General features: G+C 44.7%; 1 protein-coding gene across 4 annotated transcripts in view; it reads left to right on the top strand.

Annotated features, from left to right (window-relative positions):
- Positions 1 to 27,625, top strand: part of ADGRE1 (adhesion G protein-coupled receptor E1) — a 60,224-nt gene that overhangs the window by 10,598 nt on the left and 22,001 nt on the right. For 2 of the 4 annotated variants that reach the window (XM_072721619.1, XM_072721620.1), the window contains exons 3-14: positions 3,238 to 3,384; positions 5,594 to 5,749; positions 5,868 to 5,987; positions 6,621 to 6,776; positions 6,892 to 7,011; positions 10,603 to 10,749; positions 12,347 to 12,496; positions 15,122 to 15,259; positions 19,300 to 19,446; positions 21,860 to 22,015; positions 22,134 to 22,253; positions 26,758 to 26,895. In XM_072721619.1, the coding sequence (XP_072577720.1) occupies positions 3,238 to 3,384; positions 5,594 to 5,749; positions 5,868 to 5,987; positions 6,621 to 6,776; positions 6,892 to 7,011; positions 10,603 to 10,749; positions 12,347 to 12,496; positions 15,122 to 15,259; positions 19,300 to 19,446; positions 21,860 to 22,015; positions 22,134 to 22,253; positions 26,758 to 26,895 (1,695 nt within the window). The remainder of the gene's footprint in view (positions 1 to 3,237; positions 3,385 to 5,593; positions 5,750 to 5,867; positions 5,988 to 6,620; positions 6,777 to 6,891; positions 7,012 to 10,602; positions 10,750 to 12,346; positions 12,497 to 15,121; positions 15,260 to 19,299; positions 19,447 to 21,859; positions 22,016 to 22,133; positions 22,254 to 26,757; positions 26,896 to 27,625) is intronic. The other 2 variants (XM_072721621.1, XM_072721622.1) reach the window with 2 other exon arrangements.

Below are 27,625 nucleotides of genomic sequence, written 5' to 3'. Positions count from 1 at the left end.
TCACCTCCCTATGCTCTTTGTTCTAATCGTTAGTTTTTCAGGTATTACTGAGCACCAAATGTGTACTGGGCACTGTGTATGCATTTAGCACACAGCAGTGAATGACACAGACATAAGTCCTTGACTTCAGGAGCTCAGAGTCCATCAGGGCTTAATCAGTTACAGACTTAACCAATTACAAAAGTTTTTACAAAGAATTGTTTTAGAAATTACCTGAAAATTGATTCCATTTTTGGCCAGATCTACCTCTTCTTGGGTAGCATTCATGAAAACTGCTCACTTCAGGTTTCAACAGGCTTGGAGCTGCCACTCACCAGCTGTGTGTCCTTGGTCAGGTTACTTAACCTCACTGAGCCTCAGTTGTTCACATCTGTGTAATGGTAATTGTATTAGTTTCCTATGGTTGTTCTAGCAAATTATCACAAACTTGGTGGCTTCAAACAACAAAAAACATTACCTTATGGGTCTGGAGGAGGTCAGAAGTCCAAAGTGGGTCCCACTGGGCTAAAATCAAGGTGTTAGCAGGGCTGTGTTCCTTTCTGGAGGTTCTTTTTCTTTTTCTTTTTTAAAAGATTTTATTTATTCATTCATGAAAGAGAGAGAGGCAGAGACATAGAGGGAGAAGCAGGCTCCTCACATGAAGCCTGATGTGGGACTTGATCACCGGACCAAGATCACCCTCTGAGCCAAAGGTAGATGCTCAACCACTGAGCCACCCAGGGGTCCCTTTCTGGAGGTTCTATAGGATAATCTGTCTTTTCACTTCTTCCAGCCTCTAGAGGTCACCTGAATTCCTTGCCTTGTGTCCTTCCTCCTCCATCTTCAAAGCCAGCATTAATTGGTCAGGTCTTTCTCAAAGGGCGTCACTTTGCCTCTCCTGGCTCCATCTTCCATTTATAAGGACCTTTGTGATTACCTTGGACCCAACTGGATAATCCAGAATAACCTCCAGATTAATCTCTTCAGCTCAGGATCAGTTGGTTGCTAATCTTAATTCCATCTGAAACCTTAAGGCTCTCTTGCCACAGGCATAGCATATTCGTAGGTTCCAGGGATTAGGATGTGGTCATCTTTGGAAGGGTCGTTATTGTGACAACCACAGGAATGGTAGTATCAAATAAGTCTCTTCCCAGGCACCTAGAAGCCTGCCTCCACCTCTGGCTTTCTCTTTCTCTTTCTGGAGCTCACAGTGTGGCAGAGGAAATAATAACTAAAAAGCTAATCATACAAATAATTGAGCAACTATAAGTGTCAGAAAGAAGGAGCACGTGTAGCTTTCGAGGAGTCAGGGGAGGCTTTAATGAGGATATGATACTAAGGCAAGACCTGAGGAGTGAATAGTTGCTGGCCAGATGAGCAGAGGCAAAGGGAAGAACACGAGCAAAGGCCCTGCAGTGGGAAGTCCTGGAAATTGAGAGTAGTAGGAAACGAGGCTTAAAGATGTGGTTGGGTCTGGTCCCTGGGGCTTTGTGGGTCCTGTTAAGTGATTTGGATTTGAATTCTGAGTGCAACAGGCGGCACTGTAGGCAGCAGTAGAGGTAGATGATCAAATATGTGTTCAGAGGTGGCTACTATGTGGAGAAGAGATTGCAGTGGACAATGGAGGATTTAGGGATGCAGAATCCAGAGGAGGATCTGTACCAAGCATAGCCGTGGTGATAGAGAAAAGCAGGTAGATGCCAAATGCTCTTTGGACAGAGAACCAACAGGGCCTGTGGACCCACTGGATGTGACGGTGAGGACTAAACAGGCAAACTGAGGTCCAGGGTGGTGCAATCACTTGTCCCAGAGCTGGACTGGCTAGGATGTTGTTTGGACGGTTTCCACAGAAACCAAACAACAACTTAGAAATTTAGCTCTTAGAAGGACATTCTTCTCATAAATCTCCAAACTGTAGATGGAACAGGGTGACAGGGCTGCCCAGATCATCCCAGATTCCAGGTGCTTTCCACTTGTTGCCTCTCCATCCCTCAGCATGTGGTTTTCCAAGCCATCATCCCCATGGTGAAGGATAGATCAGCCGCCTCTGTCCATGTTTCAGCCAAGGGGAAGAGGAAAGGGGAAGAGGAGAAGATGCCTTTTGTCATTAAGGGTATGGCCAAACAGTGTGCATATCACTTCTGTGCATGCTGAACTTAGCCACCGGGCCACACCTAGCTGCAGGACGCACAGAGAACGCAGTCTTTAACTGGAAGTCATGTTACTACAAGGAAGTAGGGGATGTGGGTCTGGGGAAGGACTGCTGGTCTCTGTTTGATGGTTTACTGCTGGAGGTTTTTGTTTTGTTTTTGTTTTGAACCTGGGTCTTCTGTGCTTCAAAGGCTGAAATTTTGAGTCTCAGACTCTTCTATCTAGAGGTCTCATGCCCCTGGCGTGGTCCATGGACCAGCAGCATCAGATTCATTCAGGGACTTGTGAGAAACACAGAATCTCAGGCCTCTTTCTTGACCAGCAGAGTCAGCATTTGCTTTTTCCAGACCTGGGACCCAGGGGAGGCAGATGCTGTTGGTCTGAGGACCCCCTTTGGAGTAGCAGGTGTCCATGTCACTGCATTTCAACTTTCCTGTGCACACAGATCACCCAGGGCCTTGTAAAAATGCAGATTCTGATTCATCAGTTCTGGGGAGGGGCCTGACAGGTTGCATTGCCACCAACTCCCAGGCAGTGCTGGTGCTCCTGGCCCATGAAGTACTCTTGGAGCAGCAGGGGTGTAGAGTCTCCAAGGTCCCTGACAGCATTGAGCAGTATCTCAGAGCTGCTATAACCAGTTGCCACCAAACAGAGGGCTTAAAACAACAGAAGTCTATTCCCTCACCATTCTGGGGCCCAGAAATCTGAAATTAAGGTGTCTGCAGGGCCATGCTTTTTCTGAAGCCTCTTGGGAGAGTTTGTCCTGGTGTGGCCAGAAATCCTTGGTGTTCCTTGGTTTGTAGCCACATGACTCTAGTCTCTGCCTCTGTCACCAGGTGCAGGTGTTGACCCTGAGCTGTCCATGTGCCTCTTTTCTTATGGGGATGCCAATAATATCAGTTTAAGGGGCCTCCTATTCATCCTCATGGAGGTCTTAATTACATCTACAAAGACTCTATTTCCAAAAAAGGTTATTTCCCAGGGACCAAGGCTTAGGTCTTCCAGAGATAGTTCAGCCTACAACAGTCCCCTTTACTCTCTCATGCTGGCTCCTCTGGAAACCCACCCTGGGGCTCTAACCTGACTTCTTGCTTCTGTGCTGCCCAGATGTGAATGAGTGTGCAGATACCACCACGTGCCCAGCTTATGCAAAATGCACTGACACTTTGGATAGTTACTACTGCACTTGCAAACGAGGTTTTCTATCCAGCAATGGAATGGAAAAATTTAAGGACCCAGGAGTGACATGCATAGGTGAGTACATGCAACCTCGTAACCCTCCAGCATTTTGTAGGAAAATCGGGTGGAAGCTGGTGGGGTAGTGGATGTAGGTACTCTTTCTTTTCCCTCAAATATTATTTGCGCCCTCTCTCCCTCTCTGACCATTGTTTTCCTTTCTTTTTCTATAATGACAACAATTCCTGCTCACTAAAACTTCCAATGATTTGGAGCTGGCGTTAGCATGGAAAGAAAAGTAAAAACCATGCTATTTGTTTATGTCCAGAAATAGCGGCTGCTTTCATTTTGGGAGAACTCCTTTTCGTTGCCTCTTCATGCAGAACACAAGAATTTCTAACATTCACTGATACCTGGTCCCCTGTGGAGGGCTCTCAGTACATTTTTACATGAAACTGAGTGCAGGCATTGTGATCATCTCTAGTGTACAGATGAGGAAACTGCTTGGAACCCCAAAATGATGCATTCATGGTCATGTTGGTTGAACTGGCCTCCAAACCCACATCTTGCAGAATCTAACAGCAATCTCTGAATCATGTCATCTAGTTGTAAGCTGTTGGGGGAAGGTATTTACCCTCTCTAAGCCTCAATGTTCCCATCTGTAGAGTGACTATAGAATAATAACTACGTCAAAGGATTTTGGGAAAATTAAATGCAGTCACGTATGCTACGTGCATATACAGGAAGTATCACTAACATAAGTCATATGAATTGAAATAGTTCCTAGAAGGAGTGAGGTTCTTTATCTGCATTTCTTCCTTTTAGATCTTGATTCTCCCCTCAAGAGTCAATATCTGACTGTCACCTCTGAATATAACCAGCAGTCCAAGCCAACTTTTTTATGCCAGGGACCAAATAGTAAATATTGTGGAGGTTGCAAGCCATAGGATCTGTCTCAGAAACTTTAATACCCCAGTTGTAGTGGGAAAGCAGCCATAGATGATATACAAATGAATGACGTGGCTTTGTCCCAATAAAACTATTTATACAAACAGGTAGTGGACTGGATTTGCCTCACAAGCTATAGTTTGCTGGGCTCTGAAGAAGATAATTGGTTTCTATTGTTGTAGTTCCCTTGGAGCCCCCAAACCTTCTTTATTTTGGCGTTACAATTTATGGGTTATCCAGTAAGCTTCAGTAGTCCTGATGGGCCCTGGTTTAAACTTTGGATTCAAATCAACATTCCCCATCTAGCAAAGTATGGTTACCATAGAAAGGATTTCATCCACTTTATACCTTTGATCTCTGTGTGGTGCCTGATATCTAGTGAGTAGTCAGGTGATATTTGTGGAACGAAGGAACACATTCCTTATTCTTTATGTCAACCCCAGATTTAATCAGCCTTTATCGCTTGTTCCTAATGTTTTACTACTTCACAGAAAGGTGGAACGAACATTCCTGAGGTTTGATCCTGATGTACAGTGGCAGCTCCAGATTTCTGTGTAGGAGAGGCCCAGTTTTCTGGGAGAGGCTATAAGAAACTCACCTTGAAGCTGTATTTGCATGCCATGGATGTTGCAAGGGTTTAGAATGATTTGGCAGAGCAGGGCTGAAGGAGACTTGGGGCTGGACCACCCCACTGTACCACGACTGCACAATTTTATGGGCCCTCCGCTGAGTAAATTGCTCTATGGGCTTTTTAAGTTCTTTTTAAGCTACTTCTTTTTTATCTACTGCTGAGTAGCTGAACTCCTGCCAACTTAGTACATCCAAACAAGGGCAATCATTTATTTTGCTCATGGATGTATCTGTCATTTTGTTTGAGTTTGGTGACGTGGCTTGTCTCTGTTCCATGCAGTGTCAGCTGAGTTGGCTCAAGTGGGGGCTGGAGGATCCACTTGAAAGAGAGCACACTCACATGGCTGCTCAGCTGGTGCTGGCCTTGGGCTGTCTGCCCCACCAGGGCTGAGGGCTGAAGCTCTGGTTCTTCTTCTCATAAGTTGTTTTTTCATGGCTGGTTGGGCTTCCTCACAGTATGGTGGCCAAGTTCCGAGAGAACAAGGAGGAAGTGCATGGTATCTTTATGACTTAGTGTCACCACCCTCATAGTCCCATCATGCTCAGATACAAAGGGTGTGAATGCAGACCCCATTGCTTGCTGGATGGACTACAAATACACATAGAATGAAGGGCATACAGCATGGCAGACATCATTTCTGCCATCTTGAAAAACAATGTGCTACACAAGATAAGGCAATTTTGTAACTCCACCTCTTTCTGGATCCAGATATAGATGAGTGTTCTCAAAGCCCCCCACCATGTGGTCCCAACTCAGTCTGCAGAAACCTTCTGGGGAGGTACAAGTGCAGCTGTTGGCCTGGTTTCTCTTCTCCCACTGGAAATGACTGGATCCTGGGAAATCCAGGTCGTTTCATCTGCACAGGTAATGCTCTCAGGCATGGGTCTCTGGGGGACAGTGACCTCTCTTGAGCTGGGTACGTGTGCCTCTCACCTTAGACACACCATCTTGGGTCTGCTCACTCTCCTCCACTGCTCCTCAGACATCAATGAATGCCTCTCCCGTGGGGTCTGCCAAGAGCATGCTGAGTGTATCAACACCTTGGGAAGCTACAAGTGCAGATGCCAGGTTGGATTCATCGCTCACAACTCCATCTGTGAAGGTATGGAGGTCCTGCTTTTCTTTATTTACCTGCTTAATCCATTAAGAACCACCTCACTTGATGATCATGTGAGGTAGGGATTATGATCTTCAGTTTGGGGATGAGGAAATTAAGACTCAGAGTATTGAAGTAACTTCCCCAAGGACACACAGCTGTTCACTAGAATAGCCAGGATTTGAAGTACTGCCGAGGACCTACTAAGAGACAGGTAGTGGGTCAGGCTGTACTGGAGAGTAATGAAGGGCTGTGTCTTTGCAGTCATATCCTCTCAAGGGATGCTGGCAATGTCTGGAGGCATTTTAATTGCCATAACTGGTCGTATTCAAGGGGGCTTGTGGGTGCTCTCTGTTCTAGTGAGGAGACGCTACAGATGCTGCTAAACACCCTGCAATGCATAGAATAGCTTCCTTACACCCCAAACTAACCTGGTCCCAGATACCAGTAGTTCTGAGGTAGAGACACTCTATAGTAGGAGATGCTCAGACTCAAACTTCACAATTTTTTCCCAAAAGAAAAAATTCACATAGAATGAAGGGCATACAGCATAGCAGACATCATTTCTGCCATCTTTGAAATTACAATGTGCTGCACAGTTTAAGAGAATTTTGTAATTCCAATTCTTTCTGGGTCCAGATATAGATGAATGTTCTCAAAACCCCCCACCATGTGGTCCCAACTCAGTCTGTGAAAACCTTCTGGGGAGGTACAAGTGCAGCTGTTCACCTGGTTTCTCTTCTCCCACTGGAAATAACTGGATATCAGGAAATCCAGGTCGTTTCATCTGCACAGGTAATGCTCTCAGGCATGGGTCTCTGGGGGACAGTGACCACTTGCATTTGGTACATGTGCCTCTCACCTTAGACCACCATCTTGGGTCTGCTCACTCTCCTCCACTGCTCCTCAGACATCAATGAATGCCTCTCCAGTGGGGTCTGCCAAGAACATGCTGACTGTATCAATACCTTGGGAAGCTACAAGTGCAGATGCCAGGTTGGATTCATCTCTCACAACTCCATTTGTAAAGGTATGGAGGTCCTGCTTTTCTTTATTTACCTACTTAATCCATTAAGAACCACCTCACTTGATGATCATGTGAGGTAGGGATTATGATCTTCTGTTTGGGGATTAGGAAATTAAGGCTCAGAGTATTGAAGTAAATTCCCCAAGGACACGCAGCTGTTCACTAGAAGAGCCAGGATTTGAAGTCCTGCTGAAGGCCTACAATGAGACAAGCAGTGGGTCAGGCAGTACTTGAGTGTAATGAATGGCTTTGTCCTGGCAGTTCTATCCTCTTAAGGGTTTCTGGCAATGTCTGGAGGCATTTTGAGTGTCATAATGGTGGTATTCAAGGGCCATTGTGGGTGCTACTGTGATCTAGTGAGGAGAGGCCAGAGATACTGCTAAATACCCTGCAATGCATGGAGTAGCTTTTCTACACTCAAAAATAATCTGGTCCCAGATGCCAGTAGTTTTGAGGTAGAAAAACTCTGTCCTAGGAGTTGCTCAGATTCAATCTTAGGAATTTTTCCTAAAAAGTATTGGACTTGAGTCTTAAGAGTTACCCTCGACTCTTTACCCCTACTCCCATGTCTATATTAAATCAGTCATCATATCTTAGGGAATTTACCTGCTAAATATGTCTTAAAACTCTCCATTCTTCCCCATCTTGGTTCAGGCTCAGCTACTACTTTACCAACCTCTCTGGGCTTTCTCTTCCTCTCGTCTTGTCCTTTTGAATTCATCCTTCAAACTGCAGCCAGAATATTTTCACAAGATGCAAGCGCTCCATCTTCCTGTTTCTGGTGCAGTACTACTATTCTCCATGCTCATTGGTACAGAGGGTGACTCCATCAAGCAAGTCATGGAGTGATCAAGTCCTTATCACATGCCCTTGGCTTGGAGTGAGAGATATTGGAAATCCTTTCTAATTTTTCTGATCCATTTGTAGCGGTCAGGTACTGCTGAGTAACAAGTTACCCTGAAAGCCAGTGGCTAGAAACAAATACCATCTGTTTAGCTTTCTATTCTGTGCATTGGAAGTTTAGGTTGGGCTTTGCTGGTCAGTTCCTAGGGTCTCTCATGTGCTTGTTCATATATCTGTGGTCAGCTATGGGTCAGCATGTTTCATCTCAGCTGGTGACCTCCCATGAAGGGGGTTATCAGGGATGATCCATCAATATCATTATGAATGATAAAAATGAGCTGAAGCAAATAAATCTCTAGAAATCTAATTTTGGAACTGACATCACATCATTTCTTTAAAAAATTTTTTTTATTGGAGTTCAATTTGCCAAGATATAGCATAACACCCAGTGCTCATCCCCCTCAGTGCCCATCCCCAGTCACCCCAAACCCCCACCCACCTCCCCTTCCATTACCCCTTGTTCATTTCCCAGAGTTAGGTATCTCTCATGTTTTGTCACCCTCACTGATATTTTCTTTTTTATATAAATTTACTTTTTATTGGTGTTCAATTTGCCAACATATAGAATAACACCCAGTGATCAGCCCGTCAAGTGCCCACTTCAGTGCTGGTCACCCAGTCACCCCCACCCCCCGCCCACCTCCCCTTCCCCTACCCCTAGTTCATTTCTCAGAGTTAAGAGTCTTTCATGTTCTGTCTCCCTTTCTGATATTTCCCACTCATTTTCTCTCCTTTCCCCTTTATTCCCTTTCACTAATTTTTATATTCCCCAAATGAATGAGACCATATAATGTTTGTCCTTTTCCAATTGACTTATTTCACTCAGCATAATACCCTCCAGTTCCATCCACGTTGAAGCAAATGGTGGGTATTTGTCGTTTCTAATGGCTGAGTAATACTCCATTGTATACATAGACCACATCTTCTTTATCCATTCATCTTTCGATGGACACCGAGGCTCCTTCCACAGTTTGGCTATTGTGGACATTGCTGCTATAAACATCAGGGTGCAGGTGTCCCGGCGTTTCACGGCATCTGTATCTTTGGGGTAAATCCCCCGTAGTGCAATTGCTGGATCGTAGGGCAGGTCTATTTTTAACTTTTTGAGGAACCTCCACACAGTTTTCCAGAGTGGCTGCACCAGCTCACATTCCCACCAACAGTGCAAGAGGGTTCCCCTTTCTCCACATCCTCTCCAACATTTGTTGTTTCCTGCCTTTTCCCCATTCTCACTGGTGTGAGGTGGGATCTCATTGTGGTTTTGATTTGTATTTCCCTGATGGCCAGTGATGTGGAGCATTTTCCCATGTGCCTTTTGGCCATGTCTATGTCTTCCTCTGTGAGATTTCTCTTCATGTCTTTTGCCCATTTCATGATTGGATTGTTTCTTTGCTGTTTAGTTTAATAAGTTATTTATAGATCTTGGATACTAGTCCTTTATCTGATAGGTCGTTTGCAAATATTTTCTCCCATTCTGTAGGTTGTCTTTTAGTTTTGTGGACTTTCTTTTGCTGTGCAGAAGCTTTTTATCTTGATGAAGTCCCAATAATTCATTTTTGCTTTTGTTTCTCTTGACTTCGTGGATGTATCTTGCAAGAAGTTACTGTGGCCAAGCTCAAAAAGGGTGTTGCCTGTGTTCTTCTCTAGGATTTTGATGGAATCTTGTCTCACATTTAGATCTTTCATCCATTTTGAGTTTATCTTTGTGTATGGTGTAAGAGAGTGCTCTAGTTTCATTCTTCTGCATGTGGATGTCCAATTTTCCCAGCACCATTTATTGAAGAGACTGTCTTTCTTCCAGTGGATAGTCTTTCCCACTTTGTTGAATATTAGTTGACCATAAAGTTGAGGGTCCACTTCTGGGTTCTCTATTCTGTTCCGTTGATCTATGTGTCTGTTTTTGTGCCAGTACCACACTGTCTTGATGACCACAGCTTTGTGGTACAACCTGAGATCTGGCATTGTGATGCCCCCCGCTATGGTTTTCTTTTTTAAAATTCCCCTGGCTATTCGGGGTCTTTTTTGATTCCACACAAATCTTAAGATGATTTGTTCTAACTCTCTGAAGAAAGTCCATGGTATTTTGATAGGGATTGCATTAAATGTGTAAATTTCCCTGGGTAACATTGACATTTTCACAATATTAATTCTTCCAGTCCATGAGCATGGAGTATTTTTCCATCTCTTTGTGTCTTCCTCAATTTCTTTCTGAAGCGTTCCATAGTTTTTAGGGTACAGATCCTTTACCTCTTTGGTTAGATTTATTCCTAGGTATCTTATCTTTTTTGGTGCAATTGTAAATGGAATTGATTCCTTAATTTCTCTTTCTTCAGTCTCATTGTTAGTGTATAGAAATGCCACTGATCTGGGCATTGATTTTGTATCCTGCCACACTGCTGAATTGCTGTATGAGTTCTAGCAACCTTGGGGTGGAGTCTTTTGGGTTTTCTATGTATAGTATCATGTCATCTGCAAAGAGGGAGAGTTTGACTTCTTTGCCAATTTGGATGCCTTTTATTTCTTTTTGTTGCCTGATTGCTGAGGCTAGGACTTCTAGTACTATGTTGAATAGCAGTGACACCACATCATTTCTGCTGCATTCTATTGTTCAGTGAAAGTCATAGGCACCAGCTAGATTCAAGGCGTGGGGAAAACACCTTTTTGACTTGGGTTTTCATTTCCACTGAACAGATGTGGATGAATGTGCTGATCCCAGAACTTGCCCAGAGCATGCCACTTGCCACAACAGTCTTGGAAGCTACTCTTGTGTCTGCAATGTAGGATTTGAATCTAGTGGTGGAAATAAGAGCCTCCTGGGTTCAGGAGAGATATGTGGAGGTAGGTGGAAGGAGTCTGTTGGCAAACGAGGTCCAAGTCTGTTTGCCAAGACAGCTGTGGTATGGGAGGGATTAGGATGAGTCTTAGCCAAGCTTACAGCCCTCACCTGCCAAGCCAATGTAATTCATTCATTCATTCATTCATTCACTCACTCACTCACTCACTCACTCATTCAACAAATACTTCCTGAGTACCTAGTATACACCAGGCATGATTCTAGAGATGGTGGATGCAGCAGTAAATAACAGAGTAAAAACTATTTGTTCTCCTGGAACTCATCACCTAGTGTTGGGTAGATATATGGCAACATAAATACATGAACATATCATGTGCCAAGAATACTTGAAGGAAATAAAGATAAATAAGGCAGGAGCTGGATAGGGAGAGCTTGAGGTGAGGGTCTATTTTTAATAGAGTGGTAAGGAAAGGCCATGCTGGGAAGCTGGTATTTGAGAAAAGATATAAAGGGCATGGGGGAGTGAATATTGGATTTCTGGTGATCGGTGTTCCAGGAGGAGAAAACAGCAGGTACAGAGGCCTGGAGGCTGGATCCCAGAAAGCATTAAGCTTTTCCGTTCTTGTACCCATTGTCTTCCCAACAACCTGATGGTGTCAGTGTATTTTATACCCATTTTACAGATGAGGAAAATGAGCCTCCATTGGGGTGGAGCAACTCTTCCACAGTCAAATAGACAGGAAATAGGGGAATCATGATCTATACTGTGCTGAGTGTGACTTCACACCCTGTGCTCTAACCATCATGCAATTTCAGCCTCCAAATGAGGCTGCAATGTCCAGCAACCCAGCATGGGGGCTTGCATAGGGCCAGCATGGACTTAATCCTTAAATTCCCAGATTCTGACTCAAGACAGTCTGGGGAGATGTCTCGTTCTTGAACCTCTTCCCAGGCCTAAGAAGCCTGAAAACTTCCCTTTTCTTCTTTTAAGGGCACTAATCCTATTATCAGATCTCATCTTAATCCAATCATCTTACAAGGGCCCATGTCCAAACACCATCCCACTGAGTGTTAGGGCTTTGCCATATGAATTTGGGGAGACCTAACTGAGTCCACAGCCCCCTGGAACACACAATGAACAGGCACAGAGCCAGGCTTTGAGCCCAACCTGTCCATGCTCTCTATGCCTCCAGTTAGACGTCTCTCAATTATTATTACTGATGATGTAGTGATTCCTTGGAAAGGAATTGAGACGTATTAAGGACAGAGTGGGGCAAGTGGGTTCAGGCCTGAGGGAGCAGAGAAGGAGACTTCATGAACCTACTGGTAGTCAATGAATCTGGATCAGAAATGACTATGGGTTTAGAAGAGAAAGGTGAGCTAGGTGAGCTTAGGTGGGACCAGACTCTTGATGTCTGCCGTGTTCTAATGAAGAGCTTGGTTTTATTCCAGAGCTATAGAGAGCCTCATCTGAAGATTTGTGTGGGTCACAGACATGCCTCTTTGCACTTCCTTTCAGTAGTGTCTAAAAGGATGTGAGCAGATCCCAAGAGACTCACTGGCTTGAGGCAAGGTGGGGCTATGCACTGCCATGGCCTCGGCATCCTTCATCCTTTTGACTTAGATCACTTTTCTGCTTAGATGTGGATGAATGTGCCAGGAACTCAACTATTTGTGGCCTCAACTCTGTCTGTACCAACATCCTGGGAGAATATAATTGTTCCTGCCTGCCTGGGTACTTTTCGCCTGCTGTTTGGACTCCTGAGAAACCAGAAGATTTCATATGTACAGGTAATGCTCTCAGCCATGCTGAGAATTTTCAATGGCTGTCAAACTACCTTGAAATATAGTGGCTTCCCACTGCTTTGTGCTTGCTCATGATTCTGTTGGCTGACCACTTGGGTTTTCTGGGGGCCCTGGGATGGTTGCCCGGTCCAAAATGGCCTTGTGTACATGACTGGTAGTTGGTGTCGGTCTCTGGCTGGGAGATCAGCTGGGCCCCTCAGTTTTCCTCATGGGCCCATCCTCATGGCTTCTTGGGCTTCCTCAGATCATGGAAGCTGGTTTTCAGGAAGGGAATGTACAAGGGGAAGAAAGCAGAAACTCTGGGTTCTTATAAGACTTGTGCTTACAAGTCACAGAACATTACCTCTGCCTCATTCTCCTGGTCACAATCATGGGGCTAGCGTAGATGCCAAGGAAGGGGGAATTAACTCACTATCTGACTGGGGAAGCAAGAAGGGCACACAGGAAGTGGAGGAATTGATGGTGGCCGTCTTTGGAGGATCTACTCTACTGCAGAACATGTCTTATGTTCTTTGACCCCCAGGGGAAATGCATGCTTCTTTTCATTAAAAAATGTTCTATTTCTTTTCACTCATTATTTTCACCAGCTGCTGACATTGTTAGAGGCAGGACAATAGAGAGGCACATTTGAAAGGGACCTTATATAAATTAATAGAGCACTCTGGGCTCATAGACATTTTTTCAGGACCCCATTCCGGTCCAATTATCACTGCTTTTATTTGTTTTACCTACTCAACAAGTTTCATTTTGCATGAAGGGAGGTTTTCTCCGTCAATACGGTTTGGAAAACCATGCACCTAGTCCGGCTCCATATGCAAAATATAAACTCCATTTGTGCTATTTCTTTTTTTTTTCCTATTTCTTTTTTTAAAAGAATATTTATTTTATTTGAGAGAGAGAGAGAGAGAGAGAGAGAGAGAGAGAGAGGACATGAGCTTGGGGGAGGGGCAGAGGGAGAGAGGAAGAAGCAGGCGCTTTATTCCAAACCCTGGGATCATGACCTGAGCTGAAGGCAGGTGCTTAACTGACTGAGCCACCCAGGCACTTCCCATTTGTGCTATTTCTGATGAGAGTTCACCTCCTGGATGTTTTTTTTTTTAATTTTTATTTATTTATGATAGTCACAGAGAGAGAGGGAGAGAGAGAGGCAGAGACACAGGCAGAAGGAGAAGCAAGCTCCATACCGGAAGTCTGACACAGGACTCGATCCCAGGATTCCAGGATCGTGCCCTGGGCCAAGGCAGGCGCCAAACACTGAGCCACCCAGGGATCCCCAATAATTCCTTTTTTTTTTTAATAATTCCTTTTTTATATTCAAATTCAATTAGCCAACATATAGTACATCTTAGTTTCAGATGTAGTGTTGCATATGTCACTTGTTGTGTATAATAACACTTAGTGCTCATCACATGAGGTGCCCTCCTTAATGCCGATCACCCAATTACCCCATCCCGCCACCCACCTCCCATCCAGCAGCCCTCCGGTTGTTTCCCAGAGTTAAGAGTCTCCCATGGCTTTTCTCCCTCTCTAATGACTTCTCACTCAGTTTTCCCTCCCTTCTCCAGTGATCCTCTGCACTAGATAGCTCTGTGTGGTGGAGGGCTGTCCTGCGTGCTATAGGATATTTGGCAGTATCTGTGGCTTCTACCCACTAGATCACAGTAGTACACCCTCTAACCCTGGCCCAGTCAAACAACCAAAGATGTCTCCAGATATTGTCCATGCCCCTTGGCAGGGGTGCATGGGGCAAGCCTCCCTAGTTGAGAATCATTAGCTTAACATAAAAGAATTTCTGACTCTCATTACCATCCAATATAGACATATCTGGCCAGTGGGCAGCTTTTCTCCACATGGTGATAAGGGATCCATTTTCCTCACATCTGTTGGTTCCTATATCACTTATGACTTTGGAATTGCTGGTTCAGCCAGTGGTGGGAAGAGAGACAGAAGGGACACCCACTTTGTACCACCTTGGTCCAGAAGTGACAAATGTCGTACTTGCTCCCCTTCTCTAAGTGAAAACCAGTCATGTGGCCCCATGTAGTTGCAGAGATTTCTGGGATATGACCTTGCTTGGGACACCATGTCTTAGGGACAACTCCATGCCTTGGAAATGTGACTTTTGTAGGATTGACTTTTGACTTTTGTAGGATTTCTAGCCACCTGCCTCATGCCCATTCTCTACCCTACAGATATTGATGAGTGCTTTCACTTGTGCCCTTCCCTTTTAAAAAGATTTTATTTATTCGTTCATGATAGACACAGAGACATGGAGAGAGAGGCAGGCAAAGGAGAAGCAGGCTCCCTAGGGGAAGCCTGAGTGGAATTTGATCCCAGGACCCCAGGTTCACGACCTGAGCCAAAAGCAGATGCTCAACTGCTGAGCCATCCAGGTGTTCCCACATGTGCCCTTTCCAATGCAACTTGCACCAACAGCCCTGGGAGCTACTTTTGTACCTGCTCTCTTGGCTTTATACCAAGCAATGGACAGCTAAGCTTCACAGACCAAGAAGTCAAATGTAGAGGTGAAATGAGGGTTTGCTGAACATCCTTGGAAAGATGTATCTCTTGGTTCTTCTGGGTTGTTTGATATTCTCAAGTTCTTTGCAGATATTGATGAATGCTCCCAAGAACCATCACCATGTGGCCCCAATTCTGTCTGCACCAATACCCTGGGCTCCTACAGCTGTAGATGCAATAAGGGCTTTCGTCCCAATCCAGGAGGCTCCTCAAACTTCACCTGCCAAAGTAAGCATCTCCTTGTGTCCCTTCACAATGGAATCAATCTGGGTTTGGTGTGGTGGGGAAAATGATCATTAAAAAGCTAAGGATACAAAAAATCAACTATATTTAAGATAACTGTCATAAAGAAAGAGCGCATGTAGATTTCGAGGTGTCAGGGGAGGCTGTTTTTGGGGGAAAGATACTAAGGCAAGACCTGAGGAGTGAATAGGAGCTGGCCAGATGAGCAGAGGCAAAGGGAAGAACACGAGCAAAGGCCCTGCAGTGGGAAGTCCTGGACATTGAGAGTAATAGGAAACGAGGCTTAAAGATGTGGTTGGGTCTGGTCCCTGGGGCTTTGTGGGTCCTGTTAAGTGATTTGGATTTGAATTCTGAGTGCAACAGGCAGTGGTAGGGGTAGATGATCAAATACGTGTTCAGAGGTGGCTACTATGTGGAGAAGAGATTGCAGTGGACAATGGAGGATTTAGGGATGCAGAATCCAGAGGAGGATCTGTACCAAGCATAGCCGTGGTGATAGAGAAAAGCAGGTAGATGCCAAATGCTCTTTGGACAGAGAACCAACAGGGCCTGTGGACCCACTGGATGTGACGGTGAGGACTAAACAGGCAAACTGAGGTCCAGGGTGGTGCAATCACTTGTCCCAGAGCTGGACTGGCTAGGATGTTGTTTTGACGGTTTCCACAGAAACCAAACAACAACTTAGAAATTTAGCTCTTAGAAGGACATCCTTTTTTTTTTCCTGTGCTCATTTCTCTGTATTTGCAGCTTTTTTTATAAATTTATTTTTTATTGGTGTTCAATTTGCCAACATATAGAATTACACCCAGTGATCAGCCCGTCAAGTGCCCCCCTCAGTGCCCGTAACCCAGTCTCCCTCACCCCCCACCCTCCTCCCCTTCCACCACCCCTAGTTTGTTTCCCAGAGTTAGGAGTCTTTATGTTCTGTCTCCCTTTCTGATATTTCCCACACATTTCTTCTCCCTTCCCCTTTATTCCCTTTCACTATTAGTTATGTTCCCCAAATGAATGAGACCATATAATGTTTGTCCTTCTCTGATTGACTTATTTCACTCAGCATAATACCCTCCAGTTCCATCCACGTCGAAGCAAATGGCGGGTATTTGTCATTTCTAATGGCTGAGTAATATTCCATTGTATACATAAACCACATCTTCTTTATCCATTCATCTTTCGATGGACACCGAGGCTCCTTCCACAGTTTGGCTATTGTGGACATTGCTGTTATAAACATTGGGGTGCAGGTGTCCCGGCGTTTCATTGCATCTGTATCTTTGGAGTAAATCCCCAGCAGTGCAATTGCTGGGTCATAGGGCAGATCTATTTTTAATTCTTTGAGGAACCTCCACACAGTTTTCCAGAGTGGCTGCACCAGTTCACATTCCCACCAACAGTGCAAGAGGGTTCCCCTTTCTCCACATCCTCTCCAACATTTGTGGTTTCCTGCCTTGTTAATTTTCCCCATTGTCATTGGTGTGAGGTGGGATCTCATTGTGGTTTTGATTTGTATTTCCCTGATGGCAAGTGATGCGGAGCATTTTCTCATGTGCCTGTTGGCCATGTCTATGTCTTCCTCTGTGAGATTTCTGTTCATGTCTTTTGCCCATTTCATGATTGGATTGTTTGTTTCTTTGCTGTTGAGTTTAATAAGTTCTTTATGGATCTTGGAAACTAGCCCTTTATCTGATCGGTCATTTGCAAATATCTTCTCCCATTCTGTAGGTTGTCTTTTAGTTTTGTTGACTGTATCCTTTGCTGTGCAAAAGCTTCTTATCTTGATTAAGTCCCAATAGTTCATTTTTGCTTTTGTTTCTTTTGCCTTTGTGGATGTATCTTGCAAGAAGTTACTGTGGCCACGTTCAAAAAGGGTGTTGCTTGTGTTCTCCTCTAGGATTTTGATGGAATCTTGTGTCACATTTAGATCTTTCATCCATTTTGAGTTTATCTTTGTGTATGGTGTAGGAGAGTGGTCTAGTTTCATTCTTCTGCATGTGGATGTCCAATTTTCCCAACACCATTTATTGAAGAGACTGTCTTTCTTCCAGTGGATAGTCTTTCCTCCTTTATCAAATATTAGTTGACCATAAAGTTGAGGGTCCACTTCTGGATTCTCTATTCTGTTTCATTGATCTATGTGTCTGTTTTTGTGCCAGTACCACACTGTCTTGATGACCACAGCTTTGTAGTACAACCTGAAATCTGGCATTGTGATGCCCCCAGATATGGTTTTCTTTTTTAAAATTCCCCTGGCTATTTGGGGTCTTTTCTGATTCCACACAAATCTTAAAATAATTTGTTCTAACTCTCTGAAGAAAGTCCATGGTATTTTGATAGGGATTGTATTAAATGTGTAAATTTCTCTGGGTAACATTGACATTTTCACAATATTAATTCTTCCAAAAACATGAGCATGGAGTATTTTTCCATCTCTTTGTATCTTCCTCAATTTCTTTCTGAAGCGTTCCGTAGTTTTTAGGGTATAGATCCTTTACCTCTTTGGTTAGGTTTATTCCTAGGTATCTTATGCTTTTGGGTGCAATTGTAAATGGGATTGACTCCTTAATTTCTCTTTCTTCAGTCTCATTGTTAGTGTATAGAAATGCCACTGACTTCTGGGCATTGATTCTTTTCATAAATCTCCAAACTGTAGATGGAACAGGGTGACAAGGCTGCCCTGATCATCCCAGCTCCCAGGTGCCTTCCACTTGTTGCCTCTCTATCCCTCAGTATGTGGTTTTCCATGCCATTATTCTCATGGTGAAGGATAGATCAGCCTCCTCTGTTCATGTTTCAGCCAAGGGGGAAGAGGATAGGGGAAGTAGAGAAGATATTTATTCTCATTAAGAGCATGGCCAAACAGTGTGCATATCACTTTTGTGCATGCCCATTGGGCAGAACTTAGCAACCAGGCCACACCTAGCTGCAGGACGCACAGAGAACGCAGTCTTTAACTGGAAGTCATGTTACTACAAGGAAGTAGGGGATGTGGGTCTGGGGAAGGACTGCTGTTCTCTGCTTGATGGTTTGCTGCTAGAGGTTTTTGTTTTGTTTTTGTTTTGAACCTGGGTCTTCTGTGCTTCCAAGGCTGAAATTTTAAGTCTCAGACTCTTCTGTCTAGTCTCATGCCCATGACGTGGTCCATGGACCAGCAGCATCAGATTCATTCAGGGACTTGTGAGAAACACAGAATCTCAGGCCTCTTTCTTGACCAGCAGAGTCAGCATTTGCTTTTTCCAGACCTGGGATCCAGGGGAGGCAGATGCTGTTGGTCTGAGGACCCCCTTTGGAGTAGCAGGTGTCCACGTCACTGCATTTCAACTTTCCTGTGCACACAGATCACCCAGGGCCTTGTAAAAATGCAGATTCTGATTCATCAGTTCTGGGGAGGGGCCTGACAGGTTGCATTGCCACCAACTCCCAGGCAGTGCTGGTGCTCCTGGCCCATGAAGTACTCTTGGAGCAGCAGGGGTGTAGAGTCTCCAAGGTCCCTGACAGCATTGAGCAGTATCTCAGAGTTGCTATAACCAGTTGCCACCAAACAGAGGGCTTAAAACAAGGGGAATTCTATTCCCTCGCCATTCTGGGGCCCAGAAATCTGAAATTAAGGTGTCTGCAGGGCCATGCTTTTTCTGAAGCCTCTTGGGAGAGTTTGTCCTGGTGTGGCCAGAAATCCTTGGTGTTCCTTGGTTTGTAGCCACATGACTCCAGTCTCTGCCTCTGTCACCAGGTACTGTTGTCCTTGAGCTGTCCATGTGCCTCTTTTCCCTTTCTTAAAAATCATCATCATATCCGATTAAGGGACATTCTACATCTCTTATCACACTAAGGGGCCTCCCACACATCCTCATGGAGGTCTTAATTATATCTACAAAGACTCTATTTCCAAATAAGGTTACATTCCCAGGGACAAAGGCTTAGGTCTTCCAGAGATAGTTCAGCCTACAACAGTCCCCTTTACTCTCTCATGCTCCTCTGGAAACCCACCCTGAGGCTCTAACCTGACTTCTTGCTTCTGTGCTGCCCAGGTGTGAACGAGTGTGCAGATACCACCACGTGCCCAGCTTATGCAAAATGCACTGACACTTCGGATAGTTACTACTGCACTTGCAAACGAGGTTTTCTACCCAGCAATGGAGTGAAGCAATTTAAGGGCCCAGGAGTGACATGCATAGGTGAGTACATGCAACCTTGAAACCCTCCAGCATTTTGTAGGAAAATCGGGTAGAAGCTGGTGGGGTAGTGGATGTAGGTACTCTTTCTTTTCCCCCAAACATTATTTACTCCCTCTCTCCTTCCCTGACCATTTTTTCCTTTCTTTTTCTATAATGACAACAATTCCTGCTCTAAAACTTCCAATGATTCGGAGCTGGCATTAGGATGGAAATAAAAGTAAAAACCATGCTATTTGTTTATATGCAGAAATAGCGGCTGCTTTCATTTTGGGAGAACTCCTTTTCATTGCCTCTCCAAGCAGAAAGCAAAAATTTCTAACATTCACTGAGTACCGGTCCCCTGTCGAGGGCTCTCTGTGCATTTTTTTTGAAGATTTCATTTATTTATTCATCACACACACAGAGAGAGAGAGAGAGAGAGAGAGAGAGAGAGAGAGAGGCATAGACATAGAGGGAGAAGCAGGCTCCATGCAGGGAGCCCGATGTGGGACTAGATCCAGGTCATCCAGTTTCTCCCCCTGGGCCAAAGCAAGGCGCTCAATCGCAGAGCCACCCAGGTGTGTCTCTCTGTGTATTTTTACATGAAACTGAGTGCAGGCATCATGATAATCTCCGGTGTACAGATGAGGAAACTGCTTGGAGCCCCAAAATGATGCATTCATGGTCATGTTGGTTGAACTGGCCTCCAAACCCACATCCTGCAGAATCTAACAGCAATCTCTGAATCATGTCATCTAGTTGTAAGCTGTTGGGGGAAGGTATTTACCCTCTCTAAGCCTCAATGTTCCCATCTGTAGAGTGACTATAGAATAATAACTACGTCAAAGGATTTTGGGAAAATTAAATGCAGTCACGTATGCTACGTGCATATACAGGAAGTATCACTAACATAAGTCATATGAATTGAGATAGTCCCTAGAAAGATTGAAGTTCTTTGTCTGCATTTCTTCCTTTTAGATCTTGATTCTCCCCTCAACAGTCAATATCTGACTGTCACCTCTGGATAAGACCAGCGGTCAGCCAGGTTTTTTATGTCAGGGACCAAATAGTAAATATTGTGGAGGTTGCAAGCCACAGGATCTGTCTCAGAAACTAATACCCCAGTTGTAGTGGGAAAGCAGCCATATATGATATGGCTTTGTCCCAATAAATGAATGATGTGGCTTTGTCCCAATAAAACTATTTATACAAACAGGCAGTGGACTGGATTTGCCTCACAAGCTATAGTTTTCTGGGCTCTGAAGAAGATAATTGGTTTCTATTGTTGTAGTTCCCTGTGAGCCCCCAAACCCTCTTTATTTTGGGGTTACAATTTATGGGTTATTCAGTAAGCTTCAGTAGTCCTGATGGGCCTTTGTTTCAAACTTTGGATTCAAATCAACATTCCCCATCTAGCAAAGTATGGATCCCACAGCAAGGATTTCATCCACCTTATCCTTTGTGGTGCCTGATATCTAGTGAGTAGTCAGGTGATATCTGTGGAACGAAGGAACACATTCCTTATTCTTTATGTCAACCCCAGATTTAATCAGCCTTTATCGCTTGTTCCTAATGTTTTACTACTTCACAGAAAGGTGGAACGAACATTCCTGAGGTTTGATCCTGATGTACAGTGGCAGCTCCAGATTTCTGTGTAGGAGAGGCCCAGTTTTCTGGGAGAGGCTATAAGAAACTCACCTTGAAGCTGTATTTGCATGCCATGGATGTTGCAAGGGTTTAGGATGACTTGGCAGAGCAGGGCTGAAGGAGACTTGGCGCTGGACCACCCCACTGTACCACGACTGCAATTTTATGGGCCCTCCACTGAGTAAATTGCTCTATGGGCTTTTTAAGTTCTTTTTAAGCTACTTCTTTTTTATCTACTGCTGAGTAGCTGAACTCCTGCCAACTTAGTCACCCAAACAAGGGCAATCATTTATTTTGCTCATGGATATATCTGTCATTTTGGTTGAGTTTGGTGACGTGGCTTGTCTCTGTTCCATGCAGTGTCAGCTGAGTTGGCTCAAGTGGGGGCTGGAGGATCCACTTGAAAGAGAGCACACTCACATGGCTGCTCAGCTGGTGCTGGCCTTGGGCTGTCTGCCCCACCAGGGCTGAGGGCTGAAGCTCTGGTTCTTGTTCTCATAAGTTGTTTTTTCATGGCTGGTTGGGCTTCCTCACAGTATGGTGGCCAGTCCGAGAGAACAAGGAGGAAGTGCATGGTATCTTTATGACTTAGTGTCACCACCCTCATAGTCCCATCATGCTCAGATACAAGGGGAGTGAATACAAACCCCATGGCTTGCTGGATGGACTACAAATACACATAGAATGAAGGGCATACAGCATGGCAGACATCATTTCTGCCATCTTGAAAAACAATGTGCTACACAAGATAAGGCAATTTTGTAACTCCACCTCTTTCTGGATCCAGATATAGATGAGTGTTCTCAAAGCCCCCCACCATGTGGTCCCAACTCAGTCTGTGAAAACCTTCTGGGGAGGTACAAGTGCAGCTGTTGGCCTGGTTTCTCTTCTCCCACTGGAAATTACTGGATCCTGGGAAATCCAGGTCGTTTCATCTGCACAGGTAATGCTCTCAGGCATGGGTCTCTGGGGGACAGTGACCTCTCTTGAGCTGGGTACGTGGGCCTCTCACCTTAGACACACCATCTTGGGTCTGCTCACTCTCCTCCACTGCTCCTCAGACATCAATGAATGCCTCTCCCGTGGGGTCTGCCAAGAGCATGCTGAGTGTATCAACACCTTGGGAAGCTATAAGTGCAGATGCCATGTTGGATTCATCGCTCACAACTCCATCTGTGAAGGTATGGAGGTCCTGCTTTTCTTTATTTACCTGCTTAATCCATTAAGAACCACCTCACTTGATGATCATGTGAGGTAGGTATTATGATCTTCTGTTTGGGGATGAGGAAATTAAGGCTCAGAGTATTGAAGTGACTTCCCCAAGGACACACAGCTGTTCACTAGAAGAGCCAGGATTTGAAATCTTGCTGAGGCCTACCTTGAGACAAGCAGTGGGTCTGGCAGTACTTGTGAGTAATATAGGGATCTGTCCCTGCAGTGATTCCCTTTCAGGTGATTCTGGCAATGCTTGGAGGCATTTTTTGAGTGCCACAACTGGTATTGTTCAAAGGCATTATGGGTGCTACTGTGATCTAGTGAGGAGAGGCCAGAGATGCTGCTAAATACTCTGCAATGCATGGAACAGCTTTTCTACACCCAAAAATAATCTGGTCCCAGATGCCAGTAGTTCTGAGGTAGAGAATCTCTGTCCTAGGAGGTGTTCAGACTCAAATTTCAGAATTTTTTCCTAAGAAGTATTGGACTCAAGACCTGACAGTTACCTTCGACTCGCCAAACCCCCACACCCCTCCATATTTAGCAGTCATCATATCTTAGGGAATTTACCTGCTAAATATGTCTTAACTCCCTCCATCTTCCCCATCCTGGTTTAGGGTCAACTATTATTTTAGCCACCTCCTCACTGGGCTTTTCCTTCCTCCAGTCTTGTTTCCTTGAATCCATCCTCCAAACTACAGCCAGAATATTCACACAAGATACAAGGGCTCCATCTTCCTAAGTTGGTGCAGTCTAGGTTATCCATGCTCACTGGTAGAGAGGGTGACTCCATCAAGCAAGGCACGGAGTGACCAAGCCCTTATCACATACCCTTGGCTTGGAGTGAGAAATACTGGAAATCCTTTCTAATTTTTCTGATCCATTCATAGCGGTTAGATACTGCTGAGTAACAACCAAAGGTCTGTGGCTAGAAAAATACCATCTGTTTAGCTTTCTATTCTGTGCATTGGAAGTTTGGGTTGGGCTCTGATGGTCAGTTCTTTGGGTCTCTCATAGGCTTGTTCATATGTCCATGGGCAGCTTTGGGTCAGCTTAGTTCAACTCAGCTGGACTGCCTCCCTTGTCACTAGGGTTTTCTGGGATAATCCCTCTCTTGTCAACTTTCTCTCTCATTCTTCCTTAGGCTAGTATTGTGCTTGTTCATATGGAAGAAGCAAGGTGCCCAAAGTATGAGCAGAAGCAAATATGCCTCTAAAAGTCTAAGTTTCAAACTGACACCACATAATTTTTTGCTGCATTCTATTGGCCAGTACAAGTATAGGCCAGCTAGATTCAAGATGTGGGGAAGCAAGCTCCACATCTTAAAAGAGGAGTGGCAAAGTCACATCTCAGTGCACCATCTGCATCCCATGGTATAGGTACAGGAAAGAGTCAAGGAGGATAGCCATTTCTATGGTCATTATGCTTTGGAGCTATTTGCCACCCTCTGCTTGTATATGTTGAGCCAGAATTTAGTCTCATGCCTGAGCACCTAGTATATGCCAGACACTAATCTAGGTATGGTGGATACAGCAGTGAATAACAGAGGAAAAGCTATTTGTTCTCCTGGAGCTCATCACTTAGTGTTGGGTAGATAGACGGTAACATAAATACATGAACATATTATGTGCCAAGAATACTTGAAGGAAATAAAGATAAATAAGGCAGGAAAGGTGGATATGGAGAGAGAGCTGGAAGTGAGTTTCTACTTTTTAATAGAGTGGTAAGGAAAGGCTATGCTGGGAAGCTGGTATTTGAGAAAAGATGTGAAGGGCATGGTGGAGTGAATATTGGATTTCTAGTGATTGGTGTTCCAGGAGGAGGAAACAGCAGGTACAGAGGCCTGGAGGCCGAATCCCAGAAAGCGTTAAGCTTTTCCATTCTTGTACCCATTGTCCTCCCAACAACCTGATGGCGTCAGTGTATTTTATACCCATTTTACAGATGAGGAAATTGAATCTCTGTGGTGGAGGCTCTGTGGTGGAGCAACTCTCCCATGGTCAAATAGATAGGAAGTAGGGGAGTCATGATCTACACTGTGCTGAATGTGACTTCACACCCTGTGCCTAACCATCATGCAATTTCAGCTCCAAATGAGGCTGCAATGTCCAGCAACCCAGCATGGGGGCTTGCATCGGGCCAGCATGGACTTAATCCTTAAATTCCCAGATTCTGACTCAAGACAGTCTGGGGAGATGTCTCATTCTTGAGCCTCTTCCCAGGCCTAAGAAGCCTGAAAACTTCCCTTTTCTTCTTTTAAGGGCACTAATCCTATTATCAGATCTCATCTTAATCTAATCATCTTACAAGAGCCCGTGTTCCCACTGAGTGTTAGGGCTTTGCCATATGAATTTGGGGAGACCTAACTGAGTCCACAGCCCCCTGGAACACACAATGAACAGGCACAGAGCCAGGCTTTGAGCCCAACCTGTCCATGCTCTCTATGCCTCCAGTTAGACGCCTCTCAATTATTATTACTGATGATGTAGTGATTCCTTGGAAAGGAATTGAGATGTATTAAAGACAGAGTGGGGCAAGTGGGTTCAGGCCTGAGGGAGCAGAGAAGGAGACTTCATGAACCTACTGGTAGTCAATGAATCTGGATCAGGAATGACTAAGGGATTAGAAGAGAAAGGTGAGCTAGGTGAGCTTAGGTGGGACCAGACTCTTGATGTCTGCCGTGTTCTAATGAGGAGCTTGGATTTTATCCCAAGCTTCTAGAGAGCCTCATCTGGAGATTTGTGTGGGTCACAGACATGCCTTTTTGCACTTCCTTTCAGCAATGTTTAAGAGGATGTGAGCAGATCCTAGGAGACTCACTGGCTTGAGGCAGGGTGGGGCTGTGCACTGCCAAGGCCTTGGCATGCTTCATCCTTTTGACTTAGACCACTTTTCTGCTTAGATGTGGACAAATGTGCCAGGAACTCAACTATTTGTGGCCTCAACTCTGTCTTTACCTACATCCTAGGAGAATAGAATTGTTCCTGCCTGCTCGGCCTTTACCTCCCTCCTGATTTTTTCCCCCAGGACATTCTATTCCATATATCCTCTACGGCTCAGAACCCCCCAGAGGGAGAGGTAACTCCTTATTGTCGCGGTGACCTGGCATCAACTAGTATTAGTTGCCAGGTTTCCTCAACTTTGCCACTATTGACATTTTGAGCTAGATAATTCCTTTTTTGTATTCAAATTCAATTAGCCAACATATAGTACTCTTTGTTTCAGATGTAGTGTAACACATGTCACTTGTGTATAATAACACCTAGTGCTCCTCATACGAGGTGCCCTCCTTAATGCCGATCACCCAATTACCCCATCCCGCCACCCACCTCCCATCCAGCAGCCCTCCGGTTGTTTCCCAGAGTTAAGAGTCTCCCATGGCTTTTCTCCCTCTCTAATGACTTCTCACTCAGTTTTCCCTCCCTTCTCCAGTGATCCTCTGCGCTAGATAGAGGCATAGATAGATAGAGGTGTGGTGGAGGACTGTCCTGTGTGCTATAGGATATTTGGCAGTATCTGTGGCTTCTACCCACTAGATCACAGTAGTACACCCTCTAACCCTGGCCCAGTCAAACAACCAAAGAAGTCTACAGATATTGTCCATGTCCCCTGGCAGGGGTACATGGGGCAAGCCTCCCTCAGTTGAGAATCATTAGCTTAACATAAAAGAATTTCTGACTCTCATTACCATCCAACATAGACATATCTGGCCAGTGGGCAGCTTTTCTCCACATGGTGATAAGGGATCCATTTTCCTCACATCTGTTGGTTCCTATATCACTTATGACTTTGGAATTGCTGGTTCAGCCAGTGGTGAGAAAAGAGACAGAAGGGACATCTACTTTGTACCACCTTGGTCTAGAAGTGACAAACGTCATACTTGCTCCCCTTCTCTAAATGAAAACCAGTCTCGTGGCCCCATGTAGATGCAGAGATTTCTGGGAAATGTCCTTGATTGGGACACCATGTCTTAGGGACAACTCCATGCCTTGGAAATGTGACTTTTGTAGGATTGCTAGCCACCTGCCTCATGCCCATTCTCTACCCTACAGATATTGATGAGTGCCTTCACTTGTGCCCTTCCTTTTAAAAAAGATTTTATTTATTCGTTCATGATAGACACAGACACACACAGCAAGGCAAGCAGAGGGAGAAGCCAGCTCCCTAGGGGAAGCCTGATGCGGGACTTGATCTCAGGACCCCAGGTTCACGACCTGAGCCAAAAGCAGATGCTCAACTGCTGAGCCATCCAGGTGTTCCCACATGTGCCCTTTCCAATGCAACTTGCACCAACAGCCCTGGGAGCTACTTTTGTAACTGCTCTCTTGGCTTTATACCAAGCAATGGACAGCTAAGCTTCACAGACCAAGAAGTCAAATGTAGAGGTGAAATGAGGGTTTGCTGAACATCCTTGGAAAGACGTATCTCTTGGTTCTTCTGGGTTGTTTGATATTCTCAAGTTCTTTGCAGATATTGATGAATGCTCCCAAGATCCATCACCATGTGGCCCCAATTCTGTCTGCACCAATACCCTGGGCTCCTACAGCTGTAGCTGTATTGAGGGCTTTCGTCCTAATCCAGGAGGCTCCTTGAACTTCACCTGCAATAGTAAGCATCTCCTTGTGTCCCTTAGTAGTGGAATCTGTGTCTTGGTTTGGTTGTGAAATCCTCAATCTTTGCAAACTCTGGATCTTCCTCTTACCCTTACCTCATCCACAATTCTTTCTTTTCTAATGCATTTGTTCCCTCATTAATTATATCAATGAATAAATTATTCTTGGGGCATCTACTAATTAATTAGTCATCAGGCCCCAGCACTAGAAACTGAGGATTTAATCCTGGATATATCGGACATGAAATACACCTTCATGTAGTTTATAGTCTAGGGAAGGAGCAGAGAGCACACACATAATTATTTAGTAAGCACAATCAGTGTGACTCCACAAAAATTATACTGTGCTTCAATGTGAGTAATGAGATATTTGATATACTCTGGGCTAGTGATATTTAAGTTGAAGCTTGAAGGAAGAGTAGGAATTATCCAGACAAAGGGTGGAGATCTCAGTGTGCCAGGTTGTGGCATGTGCAAAGGCTCTGAGGCTAAGGCATAAAGAGGGCTAGGGGAAATGGCATTAGGTGTATCTGAGAATGTGGGCAGAGGTCAGTTCCTGCAGGAACTGGTGAGCCATGTGAAGAATTTTAGAGGTTTTTTTTTTTTTTCTTGTTGAGAACAATGAAGAACTGTGAAAGGTTTAAGTTTTTAAATTTGTGGATGACTTGATACATTAAAAATAGGGGTAGTTTCTATGGAGGCAATGAAGTGTCATTATAAAATGGG

This window comes from Vulpes vulpes, chromosome 9 (genome assembly GCF_048418805.1).
Source record: "Vulpes vulpes isolate BD-2025 chromosome 9, VulVul3, whole genome shotgun sequence".
Classification (NCBI taxonomy): domain Eukaryota; kingdom Metazoa; phylum Chordata; class Mammalia; order Carnivora; family Canidae; genus Vulpes; species Vulpes vulpes.
This window is presented reverse-complemented; position numbering and strand designations above follow the sequence as displayed.